The sequence below is a fragment of the Mycteria americana genome, chromosome 12 (assembly GCF_035582795.1).
Source record: "Mycteria americana isolate JAX WOST 10 ecotype Jacksonville Zoo and Gardens chromosome 12, USCA_MyAme_1.0, whole genome shotgun sequence".
NCBI classification, from domain to species: Eukaryota; Metazoa; Chordata; class Aves; order Ciconiiformes; family Ciconiidae; genus Mycteria; species Mycteria americana.
In genome coordinates, this window is record NC_134376.1 from 19918744 (window position 1) to 19945724 (window position 26981).

Sequence of the window (26981 nt, forward strand, 5' to 3'; positions counted from 1 at the left end):
GTTCTAATGAGCAGCCCAGCTGCAATATGTCATCCCTCCTGATCCCCTGTGAACCTCATCAACCCAGATCAGTGCATGTTTTCCTCTATTAAGACTGCTGGCTTCCACGCAACACCTCTTAAGCAAGCACTGTCTGATATTGTCCTTCTGTTACATCACTGCATAACTGTTGATAAACGTCCACTTTGCACTCTTAATGAGGAAGATCAATGTCCTCTCTGTCAGTGTTTTAAGTAGCATTACTGTGGTTTTTTTGAAGGATTTATAGAGGTTAATAAGACTTGGAATATCTAAAGTACATTCTCAGGGCTTGTTTAGTAAGAGAACATATGTAAAGTAGTGTTGTGTAGAGACAATGATTTAAGCACTAAATGACTAGCTTGTGGTACGTTCCCTGAAAAATTCTCGCAGTTTCTTACATACAATATGATCACACTGGTGCGTGGACGTCCAAGTATCTTGGCTACCTGTGTGATTGCATGGTGAAGTTTGATGCTTGCCTGTCGACGTGTGGAGTGTGCTCAGTTGTCAAAAGGGGAGGAATGTCAAAAGGGAGGAATAAAGTAGGGTCACAACCAGGATGCTGGGCTATGCTAGACTAGAGAAAGCAAAAGGATACTGACCTCTGTGAGTGTAGGCTATCTGCTGGTAACAGAGGGCAGGATTACAGAGAGACTTTGGCAGGTGGTAAACCATTTATGTCATTACTTGTTATCAGCTGCGCAAGAAGTAGACAGGGTAAGGATTTATTGCTAGCCAAGAACTGATGTGCAGACCCCCCACAGCCAGCAGACTAAGTTGGATGTCCAGGCTGCTAGCCCAACTGCTGCTTGCTCCCCCCTCTGAAAATGCAATGAGCAGAAAGAGCAGTTTTTAATTATTGTGCTAAATTTGCAGCCCTGATGATTTTGTTTCATCTTGCTTCTGGGGATGATGAAGACTATCCTCTTTTGAATCTGGCTTTCCCTTTCTTTCAAGCTGCAATTCCTTATATTGTTAACAGGACCTCCTCTTCCTCAAGCAGGTCAAAATGCTGGCCATAACCAGCAAGAACACAGTAATTTGCTTTACCCATCAGCCTCTCTAGCTCCAGCTATCTTCTAATTCTGGTCTCTTACCCTACTGCTTTCCTCTTCCCTCATACATATACATATATTTTTAAATAGTAGCTATGCTGCCTTTGGCTTCTTGATTATCCCTCCCACGCTACTGCTGGGTGTATGCTATATGCCACTTAAGCCAAAACCACAAACAGCTCTGTGCCAAAGTGTATCAGAAGCATAGAGGTCTATCAGAAGTAACCAGGAACTTAATGTTGTGCCAATTTCTTCATAAAGATGATGGCTTTTCGTCCACTGCCACCTCCTACAAACTTACGTAAACGTGTGCTCTACTGTGTAAAAGCATTGAACATTCTGGCTTCCAGGAGCGTGCTCTGGGGCACGTTGAGCAAAAAAAAAAAATCCACCTCTGTGTGAGTTGCCTGAACTAAAGTCTACTTCCAAGTTTCATAGTTTATATTTTAAGAGTTGCAATCCACTGCGTCTTACACAAGAGGAAGGTTCTGCCAAAAAATATTGTTGAAAAGAGCTTACCATTTCCAGGGCTGCCCAAAGCTAGGGAGAGGGTGAGGGATGGGGGGTTTCAGTTGCCTGTATACATGATCAGTGCAACACTGCAAAAACCAAACAAAACCAGCTGATTGTTTCTTTTCATTTCTTGCAGCATGTTGACCTCTGTCAATGCCACCCTTTCATTTTCATGACAAGCTCAAACAAAGTAGAGAGCCATGCAATTACTTTGTAAAAATTTTCTCAGAAGTAAGCCCTGGCATCTCAACAGCAGGTGTCAAGCAAGAATTGGGAAGACAGGCAAAGTGAAGGTGGCTTTCCTGTCATCAGTGGAGTAATTAATGAAAAAAAGCAGTTAAACAGGAGTAACAGGAAGCTGTTGATGAACTCTAATGGAGATGAGCAGGTACTGTTGCAGGAAGACTCATTCTCTGCCTCTGTAAGGCTGTTGTTAGTCAGCTTCAAGCTTTATTAATCCGAGCTGAAAGACATGAGCAGTCTTTTAAGAACAACTCTTTGCCTGTGAGAGGCTCTAGTAGAATTCTGTGAACCTAAAGATGGTCTTTGTGCAAGACTTGAAGGTGACTAGAATCTCCCCACATCTTCAGATTATATGAAGGGGCTTTTAAAAGCACGTGCAGGGATCTTTGTACAATGGTATCGACAAAAACTGCTGTAGCCAACAGTTCTCCTTCTAGGTGGCAAATGTAGGAAACATGCAGGAATGTTTCACTGTGAAGCCTGGTAGAGTAGGCAGAGAGATTTCCAGTGCTACATTGTCATGAACCTTGTTAACCAGTGGCAGATTTTAAGGAAAGTATGTCACAACCCTTCAGAACAGAAGAGTAAAGTTTCTTTTCTGGTAATTTGGAGGTAGATTATGGGATGGCAAACAGGAATGGCTGGCTTTTGAGCTTCTTCTGTGAAGAACCAAGTACGGGACTTTCAGTGGGTATCCCAGCACTCATTACAGGACCAGCCCCATGGAGTTTAGCTGCAGCATCGTATGGTATATAAACTGAGAAAGCTGATGGATTCCTGCCAGCCAGGCTGAAGTCACTGCTTTTAAGCCAGGTGTTGGTAGTATTGACACAAAAAGTCAGCTCTGTTGAACACATACTTTCTTCTGTACGCAAGCCTTCAACATGAGTATATAGTACTGCTGCATGTGGTTTTTCATAATCGCATTTGGAAATTCACCATGGGATTTTTCCACTATGAAAAAATTCAACTGCAGGATTTTGGCACTGAAGAGTAGTAGAGTGACTGGAAGCTGAGGGATGTACTTTAAGCCACAGTCTAGGAGGAGTCCAATTTACCAGCTGAGTGAAAACACTGGTGAGGCCTCACAGAGTACCGAGTCCAGTTTTGGGCTTCCTAGTACAAGAGAGATGTGACTTGGGGAGTGCAGTGATGGGCCACAAAGGTGGTAAATGGACTGGAGCATCTTTCATAGGAGAGGAGGCTGAGAGAGCTGGGGCTGTTCAGCCTGGAGAAGAGATGGCTCAGAGAGATCTTATCAGTGTGTTTCAGTACCTGCAGGGAGGGAGGATGAGGGAGCCAGAGGCAGCCAGACTCTTCTCTGGACAAGAGGCAATGGGCACAAATTAAACCACGTGAAATTCCATCTGCACACAAGGAAGCACTTTTTCACTGTGAGGGCGGTCAAACACTGCGACAGGTCACCCAGCGAGGCTGTAGAGTCTCCATCTGTGGAGGTGCTCAAACTCTGACCGGACACCGTCCTGGGCAACCTGCTCCAGCTGACCCCACCTGAGCAGGGGGTGTTGGACTAGATGATCTCAGGTCACTGCCAAACTACAGGAGTCTGTGATTTTGCAGTTCTGTGACTTCTCACCCCACCCCCAAATTTCTGCTGCACCAGACTCCAACAGGGAAATCCTTTAATTGTCTGTGGTGTGAAATGAATTCACAGTGTAACTTAAAACGTAGAAGATATTGCTCTCTGAACACATTCTCTTCAGTAAATCAGTTTAAGAAAACTTTGCTTTGATGGGTGGATTTGTCTTCTGTGACAACTAATTAAAATGTGACTTTACTGGATGCTGTCAGTGCCTAAATTGTTTTCAGTCTACTAGTGTTTACATTAAATGCAACTTGAGCAGAGCTGCTCTTTCTTGTAAGAATTTGTAATAATTTACATAAGTTGCTCACTTCAGCATTCCTTGTACTTGGCTATGTTAAAGTTTACTTCATTCTTAAAGCATCCTTTGTGCTTCTGTAAACACTGCGTGAGTGTTTGTTAGCATTCTGCATAGTGAAAAGGGCAGTTGGCTGAGCAAAATAAGCCTCTAGCATTCATGAGTAAGAGCACCCTGGTTTAAAGGACAGAACTTCGGATCAAAACCTTTTATGCTTTTGAAGGCAAATGAATAGGCACAGCTTACAGAAGCATTTCTAATAAGGTAATAAGCAACTAAGCTAGGCTTGTACACAAAAGGTAATCAATTTGATTTCTTTGGGCAGGAGACTGAATTATAATGATGGTGTCACTTGCATGGATATGTAATGTGTGAAAGATGCATGCTAGTCTAGAGCAATAACTGAAACAGCAGGCCTACCAAGGTATGTGGATTAGCAAGTGCTGATGTACAGGATTCTTGTGATGGAGAAACAGCAGTGGACCAGGCAGGCACACCTTATGTGGGCAGTTTTGATGCAAGAGTGAAAAGCAAGTATCTAACAGCTTATGAACAAGCTTCAGCTAGGTTAGTTTCACTTACTGTAGTGTAGTTCTTAAAGTGCCCCATGCAGGTTTCTGTATGTTGGAGAATGCCTAAGAACCATACAGCAGACACCTTTCATTTGTGTGGCAGGCATAAGAAAGTGGAAATATTCCCTTTCTGTAGACAATTCCCTTCAAGATTCCCTTTAAAGATGTTTAAAACACACAGGCTAAAAATCCACTATCAAACAGAATTGATCAGTGCTTTGTCTGGCAGCTGTCATTGTTCTCACACTGCAAAGGTTCAGCTGACAGAGCCTTCATTTCCCGTTTCATCATCAAGGAGCGGTGCTGCATCTGCAGGCTCTCTGTCCTCCTGCTCCACAGGTGCTCCCTTTCTTGTTCTGTTCAGTGTCCCACTCTAGAAATTCAAAGAAGCAATTAGTGACAAAAAGGATACTGTTCTTCCTGTACACATATATTGCTACAGCTGTGTCCTGGCCCTTCCCCGCCCCTCTTGCAAAAAAATACAGCTGCCAAATAGCTTGATACTAGGTAAGACTACTATGCACTGCATCAATATTTTAGGAGATGATTCTCTTTTTATGCAGTCCCGTTTCTATGTTGGGGGAATTACTTATATACACACCTAACAGCTACTACATCAATAAAAGCAACTTGGTGATGCAAGGCTATTCTTCACCTTTTATCACACTTACCTGTTTCTTGTCCACAACATTGAGGCTAACAGAGGCAACAATGCATGCAACAGTGTTTGCCAACATAAAGATCATCATCTGCTGCCAGCGCCACAAAGGGATCTTTAATTCACTAGAAAAGACCAAAACAGGATGGAACAACTAGTCACTTGAAGATATTTAAGGCATCTCTATAGTTCCTTGCAGCATCAGGTCACAAAGACACTGATTTCTGTTCACACAGCTCCACTAAAGCACTGCTGATGTCCCTGCCTGAAAAAAAACAAAAAAGCATTCTCACCTGGACTTTGTTCCTAGAATGTGTCCAACAATCAGATTTGAAAGACCAACTCCAATCATCTGCACAGAAGTTGCAAGCCCCATAGCTGTCCCCAAAGTTGCTTGGGGGACCACAAGAGGTATGGATGGCCACATACTAGCCTGGTAGGAGTAATGAGAAGAGGAATTAAAGCCTTATTTAAACATGTTAGATGGTCATTGGTTTAAAAATGAATTATTCCCACTAAATAAGCATTTATACTTTCTCTTCAAAAAATCTAGTATTTATCCCTCCCAGCCTATTGGCTGGTTCTAGACTGTTCCCCATCCTTTTCAAGCAGCACAGACAACACATGTTATCTGAAACTGGAATAACCTGACTCCAGATGTCTGCAGGGGAGTTAGACCTGATGGTTTAGCTCGTAAGACTCAAAGGAGATTCAGGTGTTACATTCCAGGTAAAAAAGCACTAAGAAAAGCATAGACAAATTCATGCTTCATACTATATCAAATGGTCCCTTACTCTGCTTCGTGTTTTGCTCCATGTTGATTCTTTGGGGTTATTTGTTACTAACCAAAGTCTTCAGGATTGGGGAGCCAATGACTTCAAACTGTGGCTGCTAAACCTGCTCCTCAGGACACAAGGGCAGTGACACATGCCATCCAGGATGTAGAAGCACAGCCACAAAACACTCAACTACAGCAGCGGGGTTGTGAACTTACAGCAGCAAAGGAGTAAGTAATCCCCAACCAGATAGTAGAGACTAATGGAGGAACAAACGTAAATGCCAGGAGAGCGAAGACTGGCAGAGTCAATGCAGCACAGCCAACAGCAAAGATGCCTCTCAGTCCAACGTAGTCCTGGTACAGGAAACAAACAGAAGGCCTCTTACAAGGGATCGTCGCTTCCCACTGATCCTAGTGACATGAGTGGCTGCGCAAAGTGGGCTGGCATGAGTGGCAGTAACATGTCATTTCCTAGTTGTTGACGTTGTAGCAGACTAGCTATTACTAGTTCCTCTTGCGTACTCCTGAACAGAGACCGAAACACTTGCCAGAGAATCAGTGTCCAGTATTCATATGAAATTGTAATAAAGGGGGTGGAAAAACACACCCTGACAATTATGGAAATAAGGGAAGGAAGAGTTTGACAAAACAGGGACTGATTACATGCAGGTTGTCCTTTCCCATCTACTTGCAAAGCTTATCGTGATCCCTTCTGTTCCACTCTCAAGACTTCTCAAAACATACAGCCATTTGCCATGGTTTGATGCTACCATAGCACAATTAAGGGACAGAGGGAAAAACAGGTTAACATTATTTCTTGTATTTTAATTCAGACTAAAGTGCATCTTGTAGTTTGCAAGAATTAAAGGACTGCTTGTTCAGCAACAACAGGCTAAATTCTGGTTCAGAGGGTTGTAACAAAGACATTTCAAAAAATTAGGAAAAAGTTATCAGCAAGCAACTTCTGGTTTTGGGTACTCACAATTAATATGCCAACTGCTGCAGAGAGAACAAGGGAGCTGTCGTACACTGCCCCAGCAATATAAGCGGCTGCCTGCTGACTGTAACCAGAATATTTGTCCTGGATAAACTTGCTAAAAATAAAATGAAAGGGGGGAGGGGGAAATTACATAATTAGGATTCTCGATCTGGTTATTATGACAGAAAGTGAGTCTGAGCACAAACATATGGACAGGAAGGGTTTTAATGAGAGGACTTGCAAACAAGTTTGATTCCATCTGGTTTGTAGTGCCAAGCCTTTGTTAGTGGTTTTTTTTTTTTTAATTGGTGCACACCATAGAGAAGCTGGTAGCTTAAATGGCCACTTTCAAGATGCTTCTGCAAGTGCAGAGTAAAACTGCAGGTTAAAGTTGGGCATATGTTCAATTACATCAGCACAGCTCACAAGCAGGAATTTGCTGTCACCTGTCCAAAACATATGGATGGATTTTTTACATTCTCTTTGAAGAGGCAGAAAGCATTATCAATCCAAGGCTGAGAATGCTGAGGGGCAGGAAAAATATTTTAAAATAATCCAGCAGCAAAGATCAGCATTTAAATTGAAGACCTGCATTTTAGAAGTACTAGGAATTCCCCTTTGGCATCTTTAAGGAGACTTCTGGTTAAAGCAGAAAACATACAAACCAAGTTTTGTTTTCATTGTCAGAAGTCAGCCTTTCACCTTTGTTAGGGATACACAAAAATGGCATTAAAACTTACTCAAATTCTTCACAGAATTTATAGTCATACAGTTGTAACAGCTTAGAAAGACTAGTTTATTTAGAGATCTTGTAGCTACTTAAACCTGGTTTGGCTACTTGCATGGCTGCTTACCATTAGTAATGAGCCTGTGCTGTCAGCAAAGTATGAAACAAGACACTGTTCCCTGAAGATTTACTGCAACAGAATTTGCCAAAGAGCAGTGGCCTTGGGACCATTATTTTTCCGACTGGGAAGCAACATAGCATTTTTTGCCAGAAAAGATGTCTGAAACATGACTCTTGGTGCCTGAACTTTTGCTCCACAGGGAGCAAAAAAAAATTCTGCAGGGAGAATTGCAGAAATGAGGATTCTGTGTGATCACACTGTTTTCAATTAAAATGAGAGGGCAACTGATAGAAAGCCCATCTCATCAAGGCCTTGACGATCCTTGCCATCTTGAATGTCTTTATTTTAATAAGAGGTCACTTGTACATTTGTTATGACAATGTTGATGACAATTCTTCACTCCCGATTTCACAGTGGCTTACTATACATCACTAATGAAATACTACCAAAATGATTTTCTTTTTCTTACCACAGGCCTTTGCTAATATAAAGGTTCATACTCATTATGTGATAGAAGTGATCATTATGTGATCATCCACAAACAGGAAAAAAGCAGCAAAATGACAAGTCTGTGGCAGAGCCACAGGACAGAAGCAGGAGTCCCAATTTAGTCGGGCAGGTTGCTTCTTTGTTTTAAGCAAATGAAGGCATAAAAAAGGAAGTCTGCAAGCCTTGCACTGGGATGCAAAGGCTTCCTCACTTACAAACCCAGGCTGCTGCAAGCTTAGCTTTGTTCCAGTCACAGCAGACAACATGCAGGAACTGCAGGACAGAACTGCCCCAGGCCTATGAAGCTAACACCCCACCCAGCTCAAAAGACAGCCACTTTCTTGGACTATCAATCACAAAGGTGAAATGTCTACGGGCTATTTTTTAAACAATGTATTTCTTCCCCTTCTTCCAAATCCTTCTGATCCTCCTTTAGCAGTGTTCCAAGCTTTAAATACTGGATGAATAATTTCCCTTTAAGTTATTTCTACTTTCCTTCAGAAGCCTCTGTGGCCTTTGAAGGGAAAGAAAGGTCAAAGAACCCTCATATTCTTTAACTAGGTGTTAAAGACATGTTTCTCTGTGTTTCATGAGTGGAAGGAACAAGCATATTACCCCATATTTCCCAGTCAACTAAAAATTGAGGGCCTGCAAGGCTCTGATAGGCTTGTATCAGTCAGTGGGACTACAGCCATAGAGCAATACCTGGCGTCTGCCACAAAGGGGAAGACTCCATTGTAGAAGAACATGATGGTGAGGACCAGGAGCCAGTAGCGAAGGGGAAGCCGCCGGATGTCCTGAATGCGCTGCAAAGATAAGATGTGCCCTCACTCACCAGGAAATAGTCTTTGGCTTCACACTTATGCCACCTCCTGCAAGCCATTGAAGGTCACAAAAAGTTTAAGAAGTAACAGCAGATAAAAGGGAATTGAAAGGCAGCTCATGTACCTCTAAGTGAAATTTGGCATGTGCTGTCTCCAAAGCATTCCTTCCTTAACACTCTTCAGTAAAGAAAACAAAAAAAAGCTTTATTCTTATTTTTATAAAGGTTATGACTGCAAGAGACTATTCTAAGCAGGCTCTACTGCAAAACCTTAAGTGAAGCACAGCGAAAAGATACAGTATAAACAGGAGTCACAACACCGAGATACAGAAACCAGTAAGAATACTGTCATAAGAAGGAAGCTAATAGATTCAAGTGCCATAAAAATTGCAACCTATTGCCTGTAACGCTTGTTACTAGACAGAAGAATGCAAGGAGGAATGGAAGATAAGGGCTGGCAAAAGATAGTTCAGTACTGACCAGATTAGCTGTTTTGTATTACGGATCCTGTGAGCCAGTAAGCAGTCCCAGAGAGAGGCTACTATCTAGTTTTATGCACAAAATCCTCTTCTGAGCCACCTACAGTCAAGAAGTAACTGGCTCAGAAAAGTAATGCCGTTCAGAGTGCTAACTCAGCTCCCTGGAAAGCTGCAAATGCATAGGCTCTAAACAGAAAATTTAGACTTTGTTGGCTTGCAGATGCAATACCCTCAGACATACCTGAAGAACTACTCTGCAAGATTTAGCCAGGTAGTGTTAATGCCCTCTTCTGGCCAGGACCAGCTCTTACTACTGCAGGCTTCCCTGCACTGCAAAAGCAATGCTCATGCACCCCAGGCTTTCAAGACTGAGATGGAAAAGCTGTCTGTGCACCACTTACCACTTTTTTGGATTCTTGCTGGATAACCCCATCCAAGCCCAGTTGCTTCATGCCCACTTTATCTAGTACACTGACTGTGAGGGCTGAAACAAAACCAAGCACGCAGAGCAGGGTACCTAGAAAAGACACAAGAGGTGTTAGAAATTCCTCAGTGTGGAGAGAGCTAAATGACAAAACCATGTAATACGCAGAATTCTCTATGACTCCTACTCCCAGCTTCTGTTAACATTAACAGCCTTCCCTACTGCAGCCATATAATAGGACCATTTACCACTGACCACCGTGTCAGAGTCCTTGAGCTAAGCTTCCAATGCGCAGCAGAACTGCCTGAGGCCAGTGAAGCTAAAGCCCCACCCACCTCTAAAGACAGCCACTTTGTTGGACTATGGCCAGAATGCCTTCTAAACTGCAGCAGGCCTGTGCATAACAAACCCAAGGTTAAACCAAGCCAGACCTTAAGAAACTTCCATGGTCCCATGAGCAGGAGAGGTATCACACACGGGCTGGTACTGGAAGCCAAGTTATACCTCTTTCCTTTATGTGACCTACTGCCGTTACCACAGCAATCTGACCTGTTAGCACACTCAGCACCAGAGAAGTGAGTCTGATCATGCTGGGTATGCCAGAAGCAAGTTTGACAATGGGCATCTGCTGCAGACATCCTTCTCTCAGAAAGAGATGTGTATCCGTTTTGTTTTCCAAAGAGCCAAAACAATCTCTGTGACGCATACACACTTTGTCTGTGCTGTGCTTGCAAATGCTGCCTGAGCACAAAACTAATAGTGTCAGTAAGAGAAGGGATGCAACACACCATGCCCAGCCCAGTTTCTTCTCTGAGAGCTGGAATCAGAGGAGAGCAACGGGTTTCAATTTCTGCAAGAGATTTATCTCACATATGCATCCTCTTTTCCATGGGTGATGGCCCATACTGTTTTGTTGTTTGGGAAATAACACCTTCCTATAATCACTGAGTCTGTACACAAAGGATGCCGAGGCAGGTCTCCCTACCATCACCATTCCAGCACACCAGAGTACCTGAGTGCCACTACTTAACTGCACAGTGAAACAGATCATCCAGTCCACTAGAGACAAATCCCATCTCACTGTACCAAAGAGAGGACAGAAACTCAAATCTTCTGAAGATATGAGCCCTAGAACAGATTCACACTAAGCAACATGTAATTCAGATTCTGCTTCTCACAGCAATTTAAACCTAGAGTTTTGATCAGTTTACATGCAAGGCGTCTTATGCTGAGACCAATACAGATACTCCTACAGAACCAGCATGTTCTGCTAGCTAAGATACAGAACACACACATTAGATTCCTCTTTTGTTTCACTCTGAATTTTCCATTCCATGGGAGTAAACCTACATCAAGTACTGACTACCTGGGACTGTAGATGTTAAAATATCTCAAGAAAACTGCAGACAAAATTGTCAGGCTGACAGTACAGCTTTTGAGAGGGTTTTCAGGCATCAGTGAAGAAAAACACCACTCCATTGCATACAGAAAGCAACAGGAAAAACTGGAAAATAATGTGCCTCCTCCTGCTAACTTCACTATCTCTTTCAGGTTCTTTTCATAACTGGACGAAACAGGCTAGCCTCAGGTGTAGAAAACAAAAGGCCAAAGCACCAAAGAAACTCACCTCCCCAGAGTGTCCACTGCATTCCAAATTTTGCCTCAAACTGCTGGGTGAAGAAGAAGTTGAGGACACTCCCAAGACGGGAGAAAGACAGAGTCAGTCCAAATGCCAGTGCCAGTTCTTTCCCCTTGAACCAGAAGGCTGTGATACGATTCTGCACAACTTGGAGAAGACAAAAATCCTCTCTTGAACAGACTTGGCCAAGAGCATTGCACAAAACCAACAAACACAGCCTCTCAAACTACAGTGCTTGAGCTGGGGTAAGAGACCGCTACACATCCCAAGTGGAGGTAGTACATGTCAACTTCGCAGTCCATTTTAAAACGTACTAAATCATGCTGGGACATGGGAGGTGAACTTATCCCTCAAATAAGGCAAGCAAAAATAACCCCAAAGGCACGGCAATCACATGTCCGTCCCCACCCTTGGGAAAAGGACAAACTTGTCAGAGGGGAAGACTTTTAAACATTTCAGCACACATTAAATCCATGCAACCCTTTAAGGAGCAGTGTTCTGCTGTTAGCAACATAGGTTCCTGGTGCAGAGCAGGTAGAGCTGACTGGTAGGACAAGGGTCTGGGAGGCAAAATAAAAGTGTATCATGACCCTCTGCTGAGGCGTAATTAAGAATGTGAATTCCTTACTAGTAAGTGACCCATTCCCAGAGCCAAAGAGCAGTCTTCCTGTTAGCATCATTGGTAGGAGGTATGGCGACCCCTTGAAATGTGAGCCTAGAGCAAAGATTGATGATCCCAGCACAGTCAGAAGAGAGAAAACAAAGACACCAACTAGAAACAAACAAAAAAAAATACACAAACCTCAACAGATGTGCTGAGATCAAGACAAAAGCATTTGTCAAAAAGCAGAAGAGCAACCTCAAAACATGCCAGTAAACCTGTAGGCCTCCATCAGTTTACCCTCATTATTTTAATTTTGTAAAGACTGGTCTTTTTATAAAATTACCTGGGAATCCTCAAAATAATGATGGTGGAAGGTTAGAGAGGCAGAATAAGTCAGGCAGAGAACTCTGAAGTCTATAGAGTCCCTGTTCCTGTCCTGAGCTCCACTACAGACTATGGCCTAGAGCAAGCAATCTCTGTCTCCTCATCTGTAAGACATTTACCTCTGTGATACAGAGACAGAGCAAACTGCATTTGCCGGGACTGCTGTGTCTTAGATTACGGCACATGCCAGAACAAATGTCAGAGCAGGGAACAGAACACTACTTTATCAGTTTGTCCCATCGAAAACAGCTAACACCATTCCCTGTTACATGCATGTCCGAAGAAAGCACGTTTACTGCACTGCTGTGTAAATTCAGGTAAGTCAGTGGTCAAAGGATGAAAACGTCTCAGGTGCCTTCATGGAGCTGCTCAACTAACCATCACACACTCCGCACACTGGGCTGTACCTCCTCTCCCATCCCTCTGTGATCTTACTGAAGTGGAACCTTTGATCATCCCTTTGCACTGAAAGAACAGCCTGAAATCCCACTTCAGTACAAGAATAAATCAATCAATCCTCAGAACTTACAGCGATTTCCTAGTTTATCAATCAGGAATCCAGCCAGAATAACCACTACTGCATTTCTAGGAGAAAACAAGAACAGAAACATTTGTGTCTTGCTGCTGGGAAGCAACTAGCAAACTACCCCGCTCCCCCAAAGCAAGAGAGAAGTGACTTACGTCCAAGCATAGATTGCGTACAGCAAGTTGTATTGCGCAGGTGTCATTCCCAAGCCTTCAACACAGTCCAGCGTGCTATTATGCCCGGTGCTGTTATGATGGGTTCCATTGGGGCAGGTCAAGTTCTGCATAACAAGTCACAGAGCCTGTGTTAGGCAGCAGACACAGATGAAAACCCATGCATTCTTTTAAAAATGAAGTTAAGTTCTTGCCTACTAGATTTCTATTTCTCCTACTTGGTTCCCACTTCCACGACCAGCAGTTAGAGGACTTGCGTCTTCTCCCAGGAAGCCAGCCCTTGCCAAATGAGAAATGACTGGCCATTGGCACGTCACGTCTTCCCTTTCCCCTTCTGTGGCAGTAGCGGCACGGGCTCAGCACTTTTATAGACATTTCAGTCCAAAAGAAAAGCCAGGAGACTGCACCATGAGGTTTATTTGATCCCTTAGTTTCTTGGCTATAGTTCAGCTTGATCTGACTCCTCATTACATACAATAAAGTCTTAAGCAGCGTGTAAATATGAAACTTAGCAGTAGTCCATATTAATTCACAGCTATAAAGCATTTGCTGAACAGTAGGGAACTGATAGTCCTAGCATGATTTAATAATGTTGGTTTTGCTACTGAAAAGCAACATCTCCTCAACACCATATGTTAAGGAAAAAAACCCTAATCTTCCAACCACTAAAAATTTACCTGCATTAGGAAATGGACGCTAGGTCTTCCGCACCAGTAGGCACAAGCTTAATGTCTTGAATAAGCACAAGGAAAGCGTGATTTTAACCACATGATTTTTATATAGCCATCATATTTACAAACCGCTCAGATCTGCCATAGTAGAAATGTCCGAGGCTGTGGGGAAACAGTTCTCTAGAATAAAGTGTTTTCACTGCAAGCACTGGACTTAGATGCTCCAGCTATCCGTATACCACTTGTGTAAGGCAGGTAGAGGCTAAATTCGCCAGAGTAAAAATATGGTGAGAGTGTCAACAGATAAAAACACTGTTTGCACAGTACCTAACACAGAAAAATATGGCTTGGTTTCACTACCCTATAAAGTTACCTAGGTAACAAAATATGACATAACCTTTCCTTTACTCCATAAATAAATAACTGACTCTTCTCCCACAGACCTACAGAAGTTGTGGAGGATCAAGGAATAAATACTGACCTATTTTTTCTTCTTTTACTCCTGTTTGCAATGACAAACTGACCCAATTTAGCCTGGAATTCACTGTCTGAATGTTATGGATTAACTGCATTTAAAAAAAAAAGAGTTAGATGCAAGCTATGTATATTTTTGCCCTTGCTATTGAAGCAGACAAAGAACAGGACAGCGACTCTCAGCCTACACATACTAATCTACCAGCAGATGGCACACATGATTAAAATAATCTCTCAAAAAACATGAAACAAATGCAACAATGACAGATACATGACTCAAGTAAGAATTTCTGTCAGGTATTCAGAAATTCAGTTAAGAACTTTGGGACTCCAGCATCCCTGGAGAAATCCCAGAAGTCAGCTGGGATATCAGTCTGAACCCTGAACAACAAAATTTTCTAGCATTTGAGAATACAACTAGTTTTTACATGACAGAGTCCTCCTGTGATCTCCCTGCATGGCTCTGTCTTTCAGGTAGCAAACAAATGCGTGATGTGATACCTGCAGTATCAGGAGGTTTGGATCTGAAGACCCAGAAAGTCTTTTCTAGTCTCCTGTCTCCAACATCGCTAGTCTTCCAGTCCAGTGTAGGTAATAAGGGTCAATTCTATGTATCTTCCATGCGCAGAGTGGTGTGAACGCCATTCTAACTCTGAACTTCATTAGTGCAGCAAACAGTCATTTGGACGGAGAGCTGAGAATCATTGAGCAGGGGCAGGTTTTGGATTTCCAGTTCTCCAGGCAGTAGTGAGAACTCAAACCCCTCACGGCTTGTCCTGGCTTCATGCATCTTCTTCACAGCAAATATGCCAGTAATAACCCCTCACCCCCAGCGTCTGGAACAGACCTGGGAACACGACTCCTACACTGACACCATAAGAAAAGGTTTTGAAGCTCTACCGGCGACAAAGGCCTCCGTTTTGCTGGTTCTGCCTTTTCTTGCCCGCCCCGCTGCTGGCCGCGGCCCAGACGAACACCCAGCACTTACCCCCTGGAACTGCTCCTGCAGGACGCTGGGGATGTCGAAGCAGAAGTAGGAGCCGAAGGTGAGGAGGCAGTTGAAGAGGAGCACCACGAACCTGTAGGAGGCTGCGGGGCAGAGAGGACCCACCTCACCCCTCACCTCACACCCTTCACCTCGCGGCACGGCCCTGCCCTCCCGCAGGCCCCGCCGAGCCCCCACGCTGCGGCTCGGCCAGGCGGGCCCAGCCGGGCCCGGGGCTGCGGGCCCCGCAGGCGACGGTGGGACGGGGTCCAGACCCACCGCCGCCTGCGGGGCCCGCGCCCCCCCGGCCGTGCCTCCCCCCCGCCCCGCCGGCGCTCACCCCGCTCCGCCGCCACCGCCATGCCTCAGCCCGCGCCTCCCTCCGGCCGCGGCCGCTGCGCCGGCCCCGCCTCGGGCCCAGCCCCCCGCCGGCCGCCCACAGCAGAGGCCTGGGCCCGCGGAGGCCTGGGCCGCTCCCCGGAGCCGCGGCCTGCCCCTCTGGGTTGAGCCAGGGCTGGAGGGGGTTGAAAGGCGTCTGAAGGGAAAGGATCTGATTTGAAAAGCAGCGTGATAAACTGGAGGACTTATCCTCCGTTAAACAGAGGCAATTTAGTAAAGAGAATTAAAACTAGTGTACGTAAAAGGAAGACATCAAATGGGTAAATACAGGATGGGGAATAGCTGACTAGGGAACAGCAGCACAGAAGAAACTGGTTTGTAAGGCCTCATAAACCAAAGAGGAGTCAAAATGCGATGTTCTGGGGGAAAAAAGGCCTATCTTTTAGGTTGTATTAATAGAAGCGTCTCATGTAAGAAACACGGAAAGAGAGCAGTTATTTAAGCTAGCAGGAGATACTGCACAAGAACAGATAGATAGAAACCAGCCAAGCATAAATTAGAGGTTTCTAGTTATCACAAGAGCAGGGTCCTGGTAATGAAAAGAAGAAAAAGAAGGAAAGAAGAAGACAAAAAACCCACACAAAACCCCCAAACCTCAAAACCCCTATATGATTGAAAGGGTAAGTATATTTCTCACCCTGTTTGAAGAATATTTTCCACCCAAACAAGGCACAAAGAGCCATCAAATAAGACAAGCCTTGCAGCAGCAACAGTGAGGGCCAGCGCCTTACCTGATTTTAAAACAGAGCTTGCTAAGTACATGAGTAAGGCTATGTGGCGTGGCTGTCCTTCACAGCAAGCAGCAGGACTTGGGAATCCAGAAGTTTCTTCCCGCTCCTGTGTCAGTGGGTCAAAGGTACACACACATCAGAGAACAGGTACAGGATGAAAAAATAACCTTGAGCAACCTGGACACGTGCCACAAAATGTTCTCTGTGCTCATGTTATATGTGCACTAAGACAAAGTTTATTCAGGTAGCCAATGCGATGTTAAACAAAAGTTTTTCAACAGTGGCATGTACTGAAAATAGTTCAATGACTAACAGTTTTAGGAGCATCTCACTTGTGAACAGAGTCAGACTACAAGATATCCTTAAAGTCTATTTTTATAAATGCTGTCATTTTAGCCATCACTTGTGCTGCCATGTAGCAGTTTTTTATTTTATCCTATGCTATGATTTCTCACTTCCGTGGGCTGCAGGTGTGGAGAACGCTGAAACAGCATCATTACCTTATGTGCAGAGGATGGTTCATGTTGCTGATCCATGTCATCCTTACCTAGCTTTGGTGGGCTCATCCTGATGAGCAGGTGAGCCCCCACCCAGCTGCTCACTCACTTTCCCTGGTGGGATGGGGGAGAGAATCAGAAGGGCAAAAGTGAGGAAAAAAACCAGAAAGCCTTGTGGGTTGAGATACAGACAGCTTAATAAGTGAAGGGGAAAAAAACCCCAAGGTTTTCCCACCTTGTGGGAAACCCACCAAGTGATGCACAAGCAATTGCTCACCATCAACAGACCGATGCCCACCTGGCCCCCAAGCAACAGTTACTTTGGAAAAAACTCCCCCCCAGCTTTCTTGCTGAACATGATGCTACCTGGCATGGAGCATCTCTTTGGTCAGCTAAAACATGGTTGTGTTACCAACATTGTTTTCCTCACCAGCCTGAAGCACAGCACTGTATCAGCTGCTATAAAGAAAATAAACTCCTTCCCAGGTAAACCCAGTACACTAAAAACCAGCTCCTGAAAGGAACTCTTTTGGCCAAATAAAAATGTTTTATAGAGGCATTTAGCGAAAATAAAAATGTCTGGATAACAGTAACATTTATATATACATGTGTATGTGTGTATATATAAGTGTATGTATACAAAAATGTGTGTGTGTATGTATAAAACATATACAATTGTGTGTATGATTGATTTGAAAACTAGGGTTAGAGCTTTCCTAACGATTTGCAGGTTTTCAGGAAACTAGCTGGGGTTTGATTCTAGGTGCTTCCTTACAAAAGCTATGAAATGCTCCCAGGTCCAGTTCTTTCTAACAGTGCTGCCCCTCATTTCATTTCTGATTTATGTCTTCATGAAGGATGCCTGCTGGCAAGTTTTGTTAAAATGGCATCTGGGAGAGCCTTTTCAGCTATCAATATACTGTGACAGCACTATTTTTTAAAGTCAAAGAATGAATCTAAGATTCCAGGTTTGGAGTAATACATATGTGCAGGGTACTATAGCCCACAGATTCTCAGATTTCTTGTCAGGCTATAACCATTACTAGCAGCGGTGGGGGTGTGTACCAATACTGCTGGGAGCAGCAGCAGGTTCCCGTTCTGTACAAAGCTTTGTAGCACTTCTAAGATGTGTTTGTGCCACTAGTGGTGTTTGGATCACACTTCAGGAACCTGTTTCATAAGCAATCACATTGCTTATGAAAAATACTAATATGCTGGACAAAATTTACTGTGGTGCCAAAGGGATGGAAATGAAAAATACATATCAGCATCCTGCTATGTAAATAATAGGTTGAAGATATTGGATTCCTTTGCATAGTGAGTCTGCTCACACACTTCCAATTTTCTCCCTCAGAAGAGTTGTTTTCCATATATATATACACACACATATGAAATATTTTCTGTATATATGTATGTGTGTATATATGGCAATACATATATATTTCATAATATTCCATGTTATATATATGGAAATAGATACTATATATTTTCCACATATATGAAATATTTTCCCCTCCCTCCTTTCAATCTTTGGCTAACAGGCTATATTAATTTCATGCATTAGAATTAATTCACCTTTTGAATTTTACTCTTTTTTTCCCCCTTTTAGCTCCAGCTCATAAAGGATGTGGAGTAGAGATTGGAAGTGTGTTTGAATCATGAGCCCTTAGTAAGAATTAGTATATAGGACTAGCGATGGTGAGGTCAAATACTTGTGAGGGATTTGGAATGGTGGCATGAATGTTTGTCCAGACTCAGGTTACTGCATGTCTAGAAGAACCTTTAGGCTGTCTTTAGGGAGGAAAGGGACAGGCATAAAAATACTTTAGATGTCTTGTCAGTTAAAGATAACTTCCTGAGCATGGCCAGGTGAAATACTTTCCTGCTGAATCTCCACGTCAGCAGCTCTGGTGTCTCTGCTGTTGCTCAGAGCTTCCTAGAAGAGACTCAGAACTAATAGACATGACCAATTAAAAATCTATGATCCAGAAATAATTTGGGAACACTGAACCTGAAGACTGTTGTTATTTCCATCTTCTATCCAGTAAGAAGTAGAAGAGGTGTGGACGTATGTCGCAAATGGAGTAGGAAGATCCAAAAATTTAAAACTGCAGAAGTAGCAGTGTGTCAGAAACCTCATCTACTCACAACACTTATGGGGCAAGAACCAGACCAGTTCAGTCAGAGGAGAGGTCTTTTTTCCATTACTGCTTCAAGGAAGAGAATTAATATTTGATAAGAAAAATCAGGTAGCTGACAAGTAAGATGGAGATTATGAACACAACCTATGGAGACTATCCTTGAACAAAACCTTTAATGTAGAGGATCCATGATGGCTTTGTAAGGTCTGGAGCATGGTTGTGGGTAGCTGGTTGACTCAAGGTTTGCCTTGGGTTCTACCTTGTAAGTATATCCATGATTTTAATATTGTCTCCTGCCTATTAGGTCTTTATATTCTGTCAAATTCCATTCATTTTAACTTGAATTTGTAGGTGTGCAGTCATTCTGATTTTTATTTGAACCATTACCTGGTTCCTACACCTGTGCATCCATAAATATATCATTATAACATTGTGCCTCAACTGTAAATTTATTCCAAAACTGCAGAGTTTTTGTTATTTCCTGAAGCTCTCAGAAGTCGTGGTTTTAGTCCTCTCATAAAAACCTACACAGATAATTGTAATTCAGTTTTACAGAAAGCTTACTGATAGTATCAAGTCCTTCTCCTGCCCTTGAAGTTCTTGTGCCAGTTTTTTGATGTTATAGCTTCAATTTTCTATCTTAAAACAGGCAGTCTCTTCTGGTATATGTTTCCTCTTGTTTATCTGGGTTTTTCATCACCAAGATCTCAGTCTCAGGGACTCCTCAAGTATTGTGGGACAGCCCTTTGAGTTTAATGCTTAACTTATTAAAGCATGTGTCATTATTTGCATTCTGTTTCCAAGTCATTGCCTTACATGAGAGAAAACAGCGAAATTGGTTTTGTGACAAGTTGTGTTAAATCTTTTTGAAAAGATACTGTATTTTTTGTTATCTCTTCAGTCATAAACAGTCAGGTAAAAGTATAGCCGTAGTAATTACAATGTTTTCAGGCAGGCAAGTGATTTTAATTTGTCAGGTGTTATACTTAATTTTGCAATGAATTGCGTATTCTGAAAACAGAGGAAACAGGAGCATTAATATGTAAACATTTAACACATTTTGCCATATCCTTCTCATGACTGTGTATTTTTCTTACTGACCAGCCAGTGTCTTCTCTCAGGCTCACTGGGTCCCCAGAGGTTGTTCTGCTGCCAAGCTCTGAAACGTCTTTTTGCTGCTGATGCTGTCGGAGGCTCCCTCACCAGATGATGTGTGTTGCTCACCCCACCGAGGCTGAGTGGCTGGAGAGGAGGAAAATCCCCAATGCACGGGGTGAGCAGTGGGGAGGAGGGGGGTTTACAATGGCAGGAAGACCCACACCTGTGTGTGTTTGCTTACTGTGGGGTCTGAGGGATGAGCTATTCTTTTTTTTCTGTCCTGCTGTTGCAAGAGAGCTCTTTAAAATAATTAATAATGTAACCTTCCCTGGCATTACTGCTCCATTTGCCAATGTTCATTCCAGCTAGCGTAGAAGCCATCCCTCCCACGGGTTCAGGACAGACCTTAAAACCCACCATGGATTTAATATGGCACTAAACTAAGGAGTCCTGTTAGTTAATTATATTCTTTGCCCTTGTCACAGAGGCTGAATTTTCCCTCTTTGCTGAACCGCTAATAAAGGCAACCCGACTCTTTCAGTACTTGTACTGCATCCCTTACTGCCATATCTGAGCATCTGTCTGTGACCTTAATTTTGTACTGAAGGTCTCTTTTAAATGTAGCTTAGGTTTCTAGAGGCTCTGCAAGAGTCTCTCTCCTACTTTATAAAAAGCAAATGGAAAGAAATGGGGGAGTTGATGTAAATCTTCCAGGCACTAAGGTGTTGTGCAGCTGCCCCTTTCTGCTTGAAAAGATTGTCCCTAGCCAGGCTTGTCCCTGCACCTGCAGTTTGTCAGCTGAAAGCACAGGAGTAAAAGTGGGGCTCAGGATAAGGTCCAGGACACCAGAGGAAAGCAGCATGCTGGTACAGAATATATGTGTCAAAACTGACATTTGATATCTCCCATCCTACTCCTTTCATGTTTTTCTCTGTCTCTCACTGGCATGGAAGGATATCAGGTGCAGAAGGGCTACTATAAAACATTTAACAGCAGCCAGTGTTTCTGAAAACATCATGAGCTTCAGCACATTTTACTACACTTTTACTCTTTCTTAATTTTCCATTTTTCCAATTTTCCTTACTTGCAGTGGCCGTGGTTTTCATATAATGTAGCTTGCTTGGGGTTTGGGGTTTTTTTTATCCTCTCTGTACTTTTTAGGGCTGGGAGTAAAATGTCTGAGATCAGCAGGCCAGGACATCCTGGCCTCATTCAGGAAATCTTTTGTGCCTTCAGTTCGAAGTCTACTCATTGATTTAATATGCAAGAAAAAAATAACAAAGTCCACATGGAAGTTAGTAAAAGAAAAACCAACCCTGAACTTTCACTTTGCATGCATTTTTGGTGTTAATATTCACCGTGAATGTAACTATCATCTCCCCTGAAAAGCACACTTGGATATCAATAATAAAGCAATGAGAATACAGTTGGACTCAATGATCTTAAAGGTCTTTTCCAACCTAAATGATTCTATGATTCTATGAGAATTGATAAAATACAAAGATGGAAGATGGAACTCTGATCCTACAGATCCTTCGGGCAGATCACCACTGCAATCAGTGGTTTGGTAATTAGCACAATACCATCTTAAGGAAATACTATACCATTTGCATATCATTTCCTCATGTATTGCAGAGCTCTCAAGTGAACTTCAGCTGTATGTACTGGGGACAAGTTATTTAGTGCACAAGTTGAGCAGTTTATTGTGACAGATCAAAAGATACCTAATAACTGGGTACATGCTAACTTTGGAGAATCATGTAAAAATTTGCTTTAGGCAAAGATGCCATTTTTAAAACTGTGTCCAGAAAATGCTTCTGAAGTGCACTGAAGAGAGGTAGAGGAGAAAGCAACTTTTCTGTTGCTGAACTATATCATCACAGCAATGAGTAGTGCACTTTAAAATTTAGCAAACCAGCAGATGGGAAGAAAATTATGTCAGATTTTATAAATCTGTGTTTTAATCAAAATATTGTCAAAAATATAATTACTTGAAGCATTTCAAAGACAGAATCACAGTGCTTTCTCACATTCTTTAAAGAACTCAAATAAAATAGAGTACAAAAAAGAAGGGGACTTGCCTTCAGGGATGCAGAAATCCGTGTTTGCAGATCTTAGGGATTTAACTCAGAATAGAAGTTGTCTTTACTAATGTTTTATGAACACTAAACAAAACTCAAACTGTCCTGTGCTTTCCTACAAGGTCTGACTTCCTCCTCTTCCCTCCACCATCCTCTGAAGACTAAGGTTCTGGTTACACTTCTGCCAGAACCTTCAAAATGCCTCCTTGATTAGCCATTAGGCTCGGATGGGGAATGGATCACATTACATGGCCCCTAGCAACTGTCTGAGATCTTGTTTGGTATTTGCACAATCCTGCCTACTGCTCCTTGATTGAAAATGCTTTTTTTTGTTGTTTGTTGTGCATATTTATACTAGTGCCATTTACACTACGGAAGAAATTTTAAAGATTAGGGAGGATGAACTGGTGCGCCTGTTTCTCCATTGGTTACAGAAAGCAAAGTGCTACATCAAAGCAGTTAGTTAAATTTTGAGAGTATTATTTGCAAAACAATGATGGAGTGCTTAGTAGGGTGAGTAGATGTACACAGCTAGTCTATACAAAAATTTCATGGTTGTGAAGGTATCCAATATGTAGTTTTATCTACCTTTTTTTTACAGTCCATTTAATTAATAGAAACTCTGTGTAATAATGTAGAAAACTACACACAGTTTTCTTCAGTCAGAAGAGAATTGGACAAACAGAAATAGGAGGGTTCGTGGTCTGTAAGTACCTGCTAAGGAAAGACGTCTGATTCAAGACAGCTCCTGAGTCTTGTAGAAGGTAAATTAAGATCCCGTGGCTGAAACTAAAGATAAAAGATTTAAAGCTGGAAATACCGCTAAGGATTTCCAAGAGATATGGTAGATTGTCTATTTAAAAATGAAGGCTGAATATCTCTGTAGCATACAATCTCTGGACAAAGCACAAGTCATTAGCACAGTTCAGCAATTACTGGGTGAATGAGGTTTTGTAAAACTACCAGAATATTTTTCTCCTGACCTTAACAAATATGGAAGAAGCTTCTGTAGTGGGAGATGAGCTATATGTGCATCAGTTGCTCTTGTTATATAGGGTTTTCAGTGGTCTTCCATAAGCATTGTCTTTAGAATGCTTATGGAACTTCATTAAGTTATTTGAAGCCAAATCAAGCGTTCCTTTTAAACTTAAAAGGAATACCATTAAAGAGTTCTTATGCTAGACAGCAATAAACCTCTTTAAAAAGGTTTTATACGATCCCATTCCTGCAGCTAAATTTTGCCAGTCAACTCTCCAGATACTGTCTTATAGAAAGGAAGCACAAGTAGTTTCTGCTGTACAGGTATTTTTAAACAAGAATAATCACTTGTAAAGAAGGTCTGGTTTACAGAACTCCTACCACTGCCACAACTGTCATATTGGTACTACGATGCCATAATTTTCCGCAGAAACAACTTAACACCTTGGATTTCAGCTGATTATTATTTGAAGGTAAATTCTAGCCACTAAAAACAATTTAATATTTCCCTTGGCCGTATGCCATCAAGATAAAAACCTAAAAATGTTTATTCTTTCACACGGCAAAGTTCCAGCTGTCCAAAGGAAAAAAAAAAGGCTAATTTGGGATCACATGGTTATTAAAAAACAATCCTGATTTTACTTGCTTAGTCTCAGTGTTTCTATCCATTTGTCATTCCTTGTGTGTTGCCTTTATATTATCTGCTTGGAAAAGTAACTCTTTAGGAAAGGGACCTTGCAGTCATATCTAGAGAGCAATTAGTTTTTAGCATATTGTTAGTGCTAAGCAAATGACAATTTGAATCATATATAAGTTCCTATGCTAGGTGCAATAAAAAACCAAGAGGGATAGAATAAGCAAATATTTTTCCTTGACAACTTTCATTTTGAAGTGGTAATTTTAACTCTTTGTCACATGTGGCAGCACCTAGCATTTCTGCAGTTTCTTGACTCATCTCTAGACTTTAAATTATCTATGGATTTATAAACACAGGAGTGTATTTGAATGTATAATTTAACTTAAGGCAATCACTCATCTTTTTCAGTAGGAACTTTAACAACATCATAGGACTTGAACAAGCTGCCTTTTGTAGAAAGGAGAATGTAAGCTCAGATCACCTCACCTCAGGGATGCCTGCTGGACCTTTTGAGATTACAGTCCAGAAGTGTGGGTAATACCATGAACTCATCAGGCTATGCAATTTAGTGTGTTTTAATTCATGTCACTCCCATTGTTATAGTTTTGTATGCGTGTGGGCAAACCACCAGAAAACTTTATAAATGTTTTTTACACACCCTTTAGATTACATGAAATTGGAAGTTTGATGTAATGAGGAATGAATCAAAATAAATTAGCAAATAAGCCTTCTCTCACCCTTTACCTGCCTTGTTTCTCTCTCTTTTTACCTGATCTTGTAAAATTTTATTCATAATATTTTAAATGCAATCAAGCATTTAATCAAGCATGCAATTGAGTTTGCTGGCATGCTATTTTTGTTGTGAATGACAGTGCAACTTTTTGTTTGTATAGTTTCCCATGCAAGACAGTGTGAATCAAGGCCCAACATGTTGGTCAACTTTTTGAGTTTTAAATTTTTCAGTGGTATTTTTTGCGTTCACATTTGTTGCTTATATGTATACACCCATTGCATCCGCTGCACTCGACTGGACCTGCTCTGTGTGGAGAACATTTGAAAATCTGACTGTTCCATTCAGATGCCTCATGATTTATTGGTGATCCATCCCCTAACTAATTACACCTCAGACTCAATCATTGTAGGTCCCTTCCAAGTGAACTACTATCCTATCCTATCCTATCCTATCCTATCCTATCCTATCCTATCCTATCCTATTCTCTTCTGTTCTCTTCTGTTCTGTTCTGTTCTGTTCTCTTCTCTTCTGTTCTTTCTCTGTCAGTTCTCCTTTTTTGGGAGACAAACAGGTTTTTTGCTATAAATGCAGCTGTCTCTAAAAGCTGTCATGCAATGAATCTATAGTGTACTAGCAATATAGTTAGCTATAATGACATAACATAGCATGAAACAGTCATAAAACTTAAAACTGTTAATTACCGATGAGATGTGATATTCCCATTGCAATTATGCTTTCTGGATAGGTTTAAAGTTCTTTCCCTTTGTGTAATATGAAGCTTTTAGGGTCATTGCTAATGATGACTTTGGAATTACACTCTTCTTCAAGAGCTCTAAATCAAATGTGTATGTTGGGAGCCTTTTCACAAATCAGCCTCTCATTTCTTTATCCTGCCAGGTTGGGCTCAGTACAGAGAAGATGGCTTTCTGCTGCCTTCCTACTTGAACTCCACAGCCTAAGATCAGCTGAGCCCGAGATCTGGCTGACTGCTCTGAGGTTTGCCTGCAGTGGTTTTCTGTAGCTGTGCTGCAGAAGGGAATAGCTGGTCCCTATCCAAGTACAATCCTTTTGGCATTTCCCTTACCTTGATAACTCTATTACAGTCAGGAAGTGCCAGTGCACCAAGGCAGACTGTCGGCCATGGCGGTGCTTCACACTGCTGTAGAAAGATGAAAACACAGATCAAATGCAGACTCCAGATCTGCATTTAGCCCTCAAAAGCTCATTTGCTCTAATCCCAGCTCTAGCAGTCCTTCCCTATGTGATCCATTTAACGCTTCTGCCTCAGTTTCTTCCATCTCTAAACCAGAGACAATATTCACAAGAAGGTGTAAGACCTTTGTAAAATGGGAGTTACTGTTGCTGTGGATCTGTGGACTCACACATACCAAAGACAGATATTTCTTACATATATCATTAATACACATATCACTGTAATCCCACTCAGTTCTGTATTACTTCTGTTTGCAGGATATAGAATCATAGAATCATAGAATCATTTAGGTTGGCAAAGACCCTTAAGATCGAGTCCAACCATTAACCTAACACTGCCAAGTCCACCACTACACCATGTCCCTAAGCACCACATCTACATGTCTTTTAAATACCTCCAGGGATGGTGACTCAACCACTTCCCTGGGCAGCCTGTTTCAATGCTTGACAACCCTTTGGTGAAGAAATTTTTCCTAATATCCAATCTAAGCCTCCCCTGGTGCAACTTGAGGCCATTTCCTCTTGTCCTATCACTTGGGAGAAGAGACCAACTCCCACCTCACTACAGCCTCCTTTCAGGCAGTTGTAGAGAGCGATAAGGTCTCCCTTGAGCCTCCTTTTCTCCAGGCTGAACAATCCCACTTCCCTCAGCCGCTCCCCATCAGCCTTGTGCTCCAAACCCTTCCCCAGCTTCGTTGCCCTTCTCTGGACACGCTCCAGCCCCTCAATGTCTCTCTTGTAATGAGGGGCCCAACACTGAACACAGTATTCGAGGTGCGGTCGAATATGCCCATACCTATGCTGCTATGTACAACTGACTGCCTTAGTATTTAGTTTTCATTTGTTGTATGGGAAAATTCCCAATTGCCCATGTTTTTGCAAGACTTTTTTCTACTTTTTTTTCCTAGATAACAAGATTGTTCTGAACGGGACCATTTTTTACCTTACTGCCTTTGTTTGCCTAGCGTTTAGTATGCTGCTGTTGTGGCTTGTACTTGGAGTTTTAGATGCTACCTTATTTACTATTAATGACAAAAAAATGACCCTGTTTAGGTGATGAGAATTTCATCCACCTTAATCTCTGTTTAGTTTGCATGGGCTACAGAAACATTTTCCAGTTGGTACTGTGGGCAATTCTTTGATTTCATTATAACCAGGATGATCTTGTTTCTCTTCTGTGAAAATAAGCAATTCACTTCAATCTTCCATTTCATCCCCCCCCCCCCCCCCTTGCT

At 42.2% G+C, this 26981-nt stretch overlaps 2 protein-coding genes across 6 annotated transcripts in view; one reads left to right on the plus strand and one right to left on the minus strand.

The window, feature by feature from the left end:
• Nucleotides 1–26981, plus strand: part of TMEM204 (transmembrane protein 204) — a 203080-nt gene that overhangs the window by 146700 nt on the left and 29399 nt on the right. The gene's annotated exons all lie outside the window — the stretch shown is intronic.
• LOC142416232 (lysosomal dipeptide transporter MFSD1-like) lies at nt 3461–15711 on the minus strand. 5 transcript variants are annotated; one of them, XM_075515505.1, is made up of 13 exons: nt 15580–15711; nt 15243–15343; nt 13092–13216; nt 12940–12995; nt 12051–12137; nt 11411–11569; nt 9761–9876; nt 8763–8863; nt 6724–6835; nt 5958–6095; nt 5257–5396; nt 4977–5088; nt 3461–4678 (listed from the first exon to the last, which is right to left on the minus strand). In XM_075515505.1, exons 1-13 carry the CDS (start codon nt 15599–15601, stop codon nt 4562–4564), a joined length of 1386 nt encoding a protein of 461 aa, XP_075371620.1. In that variant the 5' UTR covers nt 15602–15711; the 3' UTR covers nt 3461–4561. The 5 variants fall into 5 exon arrangements, with proteins under 5 accessions (XP_075371620.1, XP_075371619.1, XP_075371621.1 ...); XM_075515504.1 differs by having other exon boundaries at nt 12051–12194; XM_075515506.1 differs by lacking the exon at nt 15580–15711 and adding an exon at nt 13787–13841 and having other exon boundaries at nt 12051–12194.

Bases quoted from the DNA above. Each gene is read 5' to 3' on its own strand.
- LOC142416232 (XM_075515504.1), bottom strand. From the start codon at position 15,601: ATGGCGGTGGCGGCGGAGCGGG. The intron at 12,996-13,091 runs GTAAGTCACTTC...GTTTTCTCCTAG, and splicing joins TACGCAATCTATGCTTGGAC to AAATGCAGTAGTGGTTATTC. The intron at 5,089-5,256 runs GTGAGAATGCTT...GGTCTTTTCTAG, and splicing joins ATTCTAGGAACAAAGTCCAG to TGAATTAAAGATCCCTTTGT.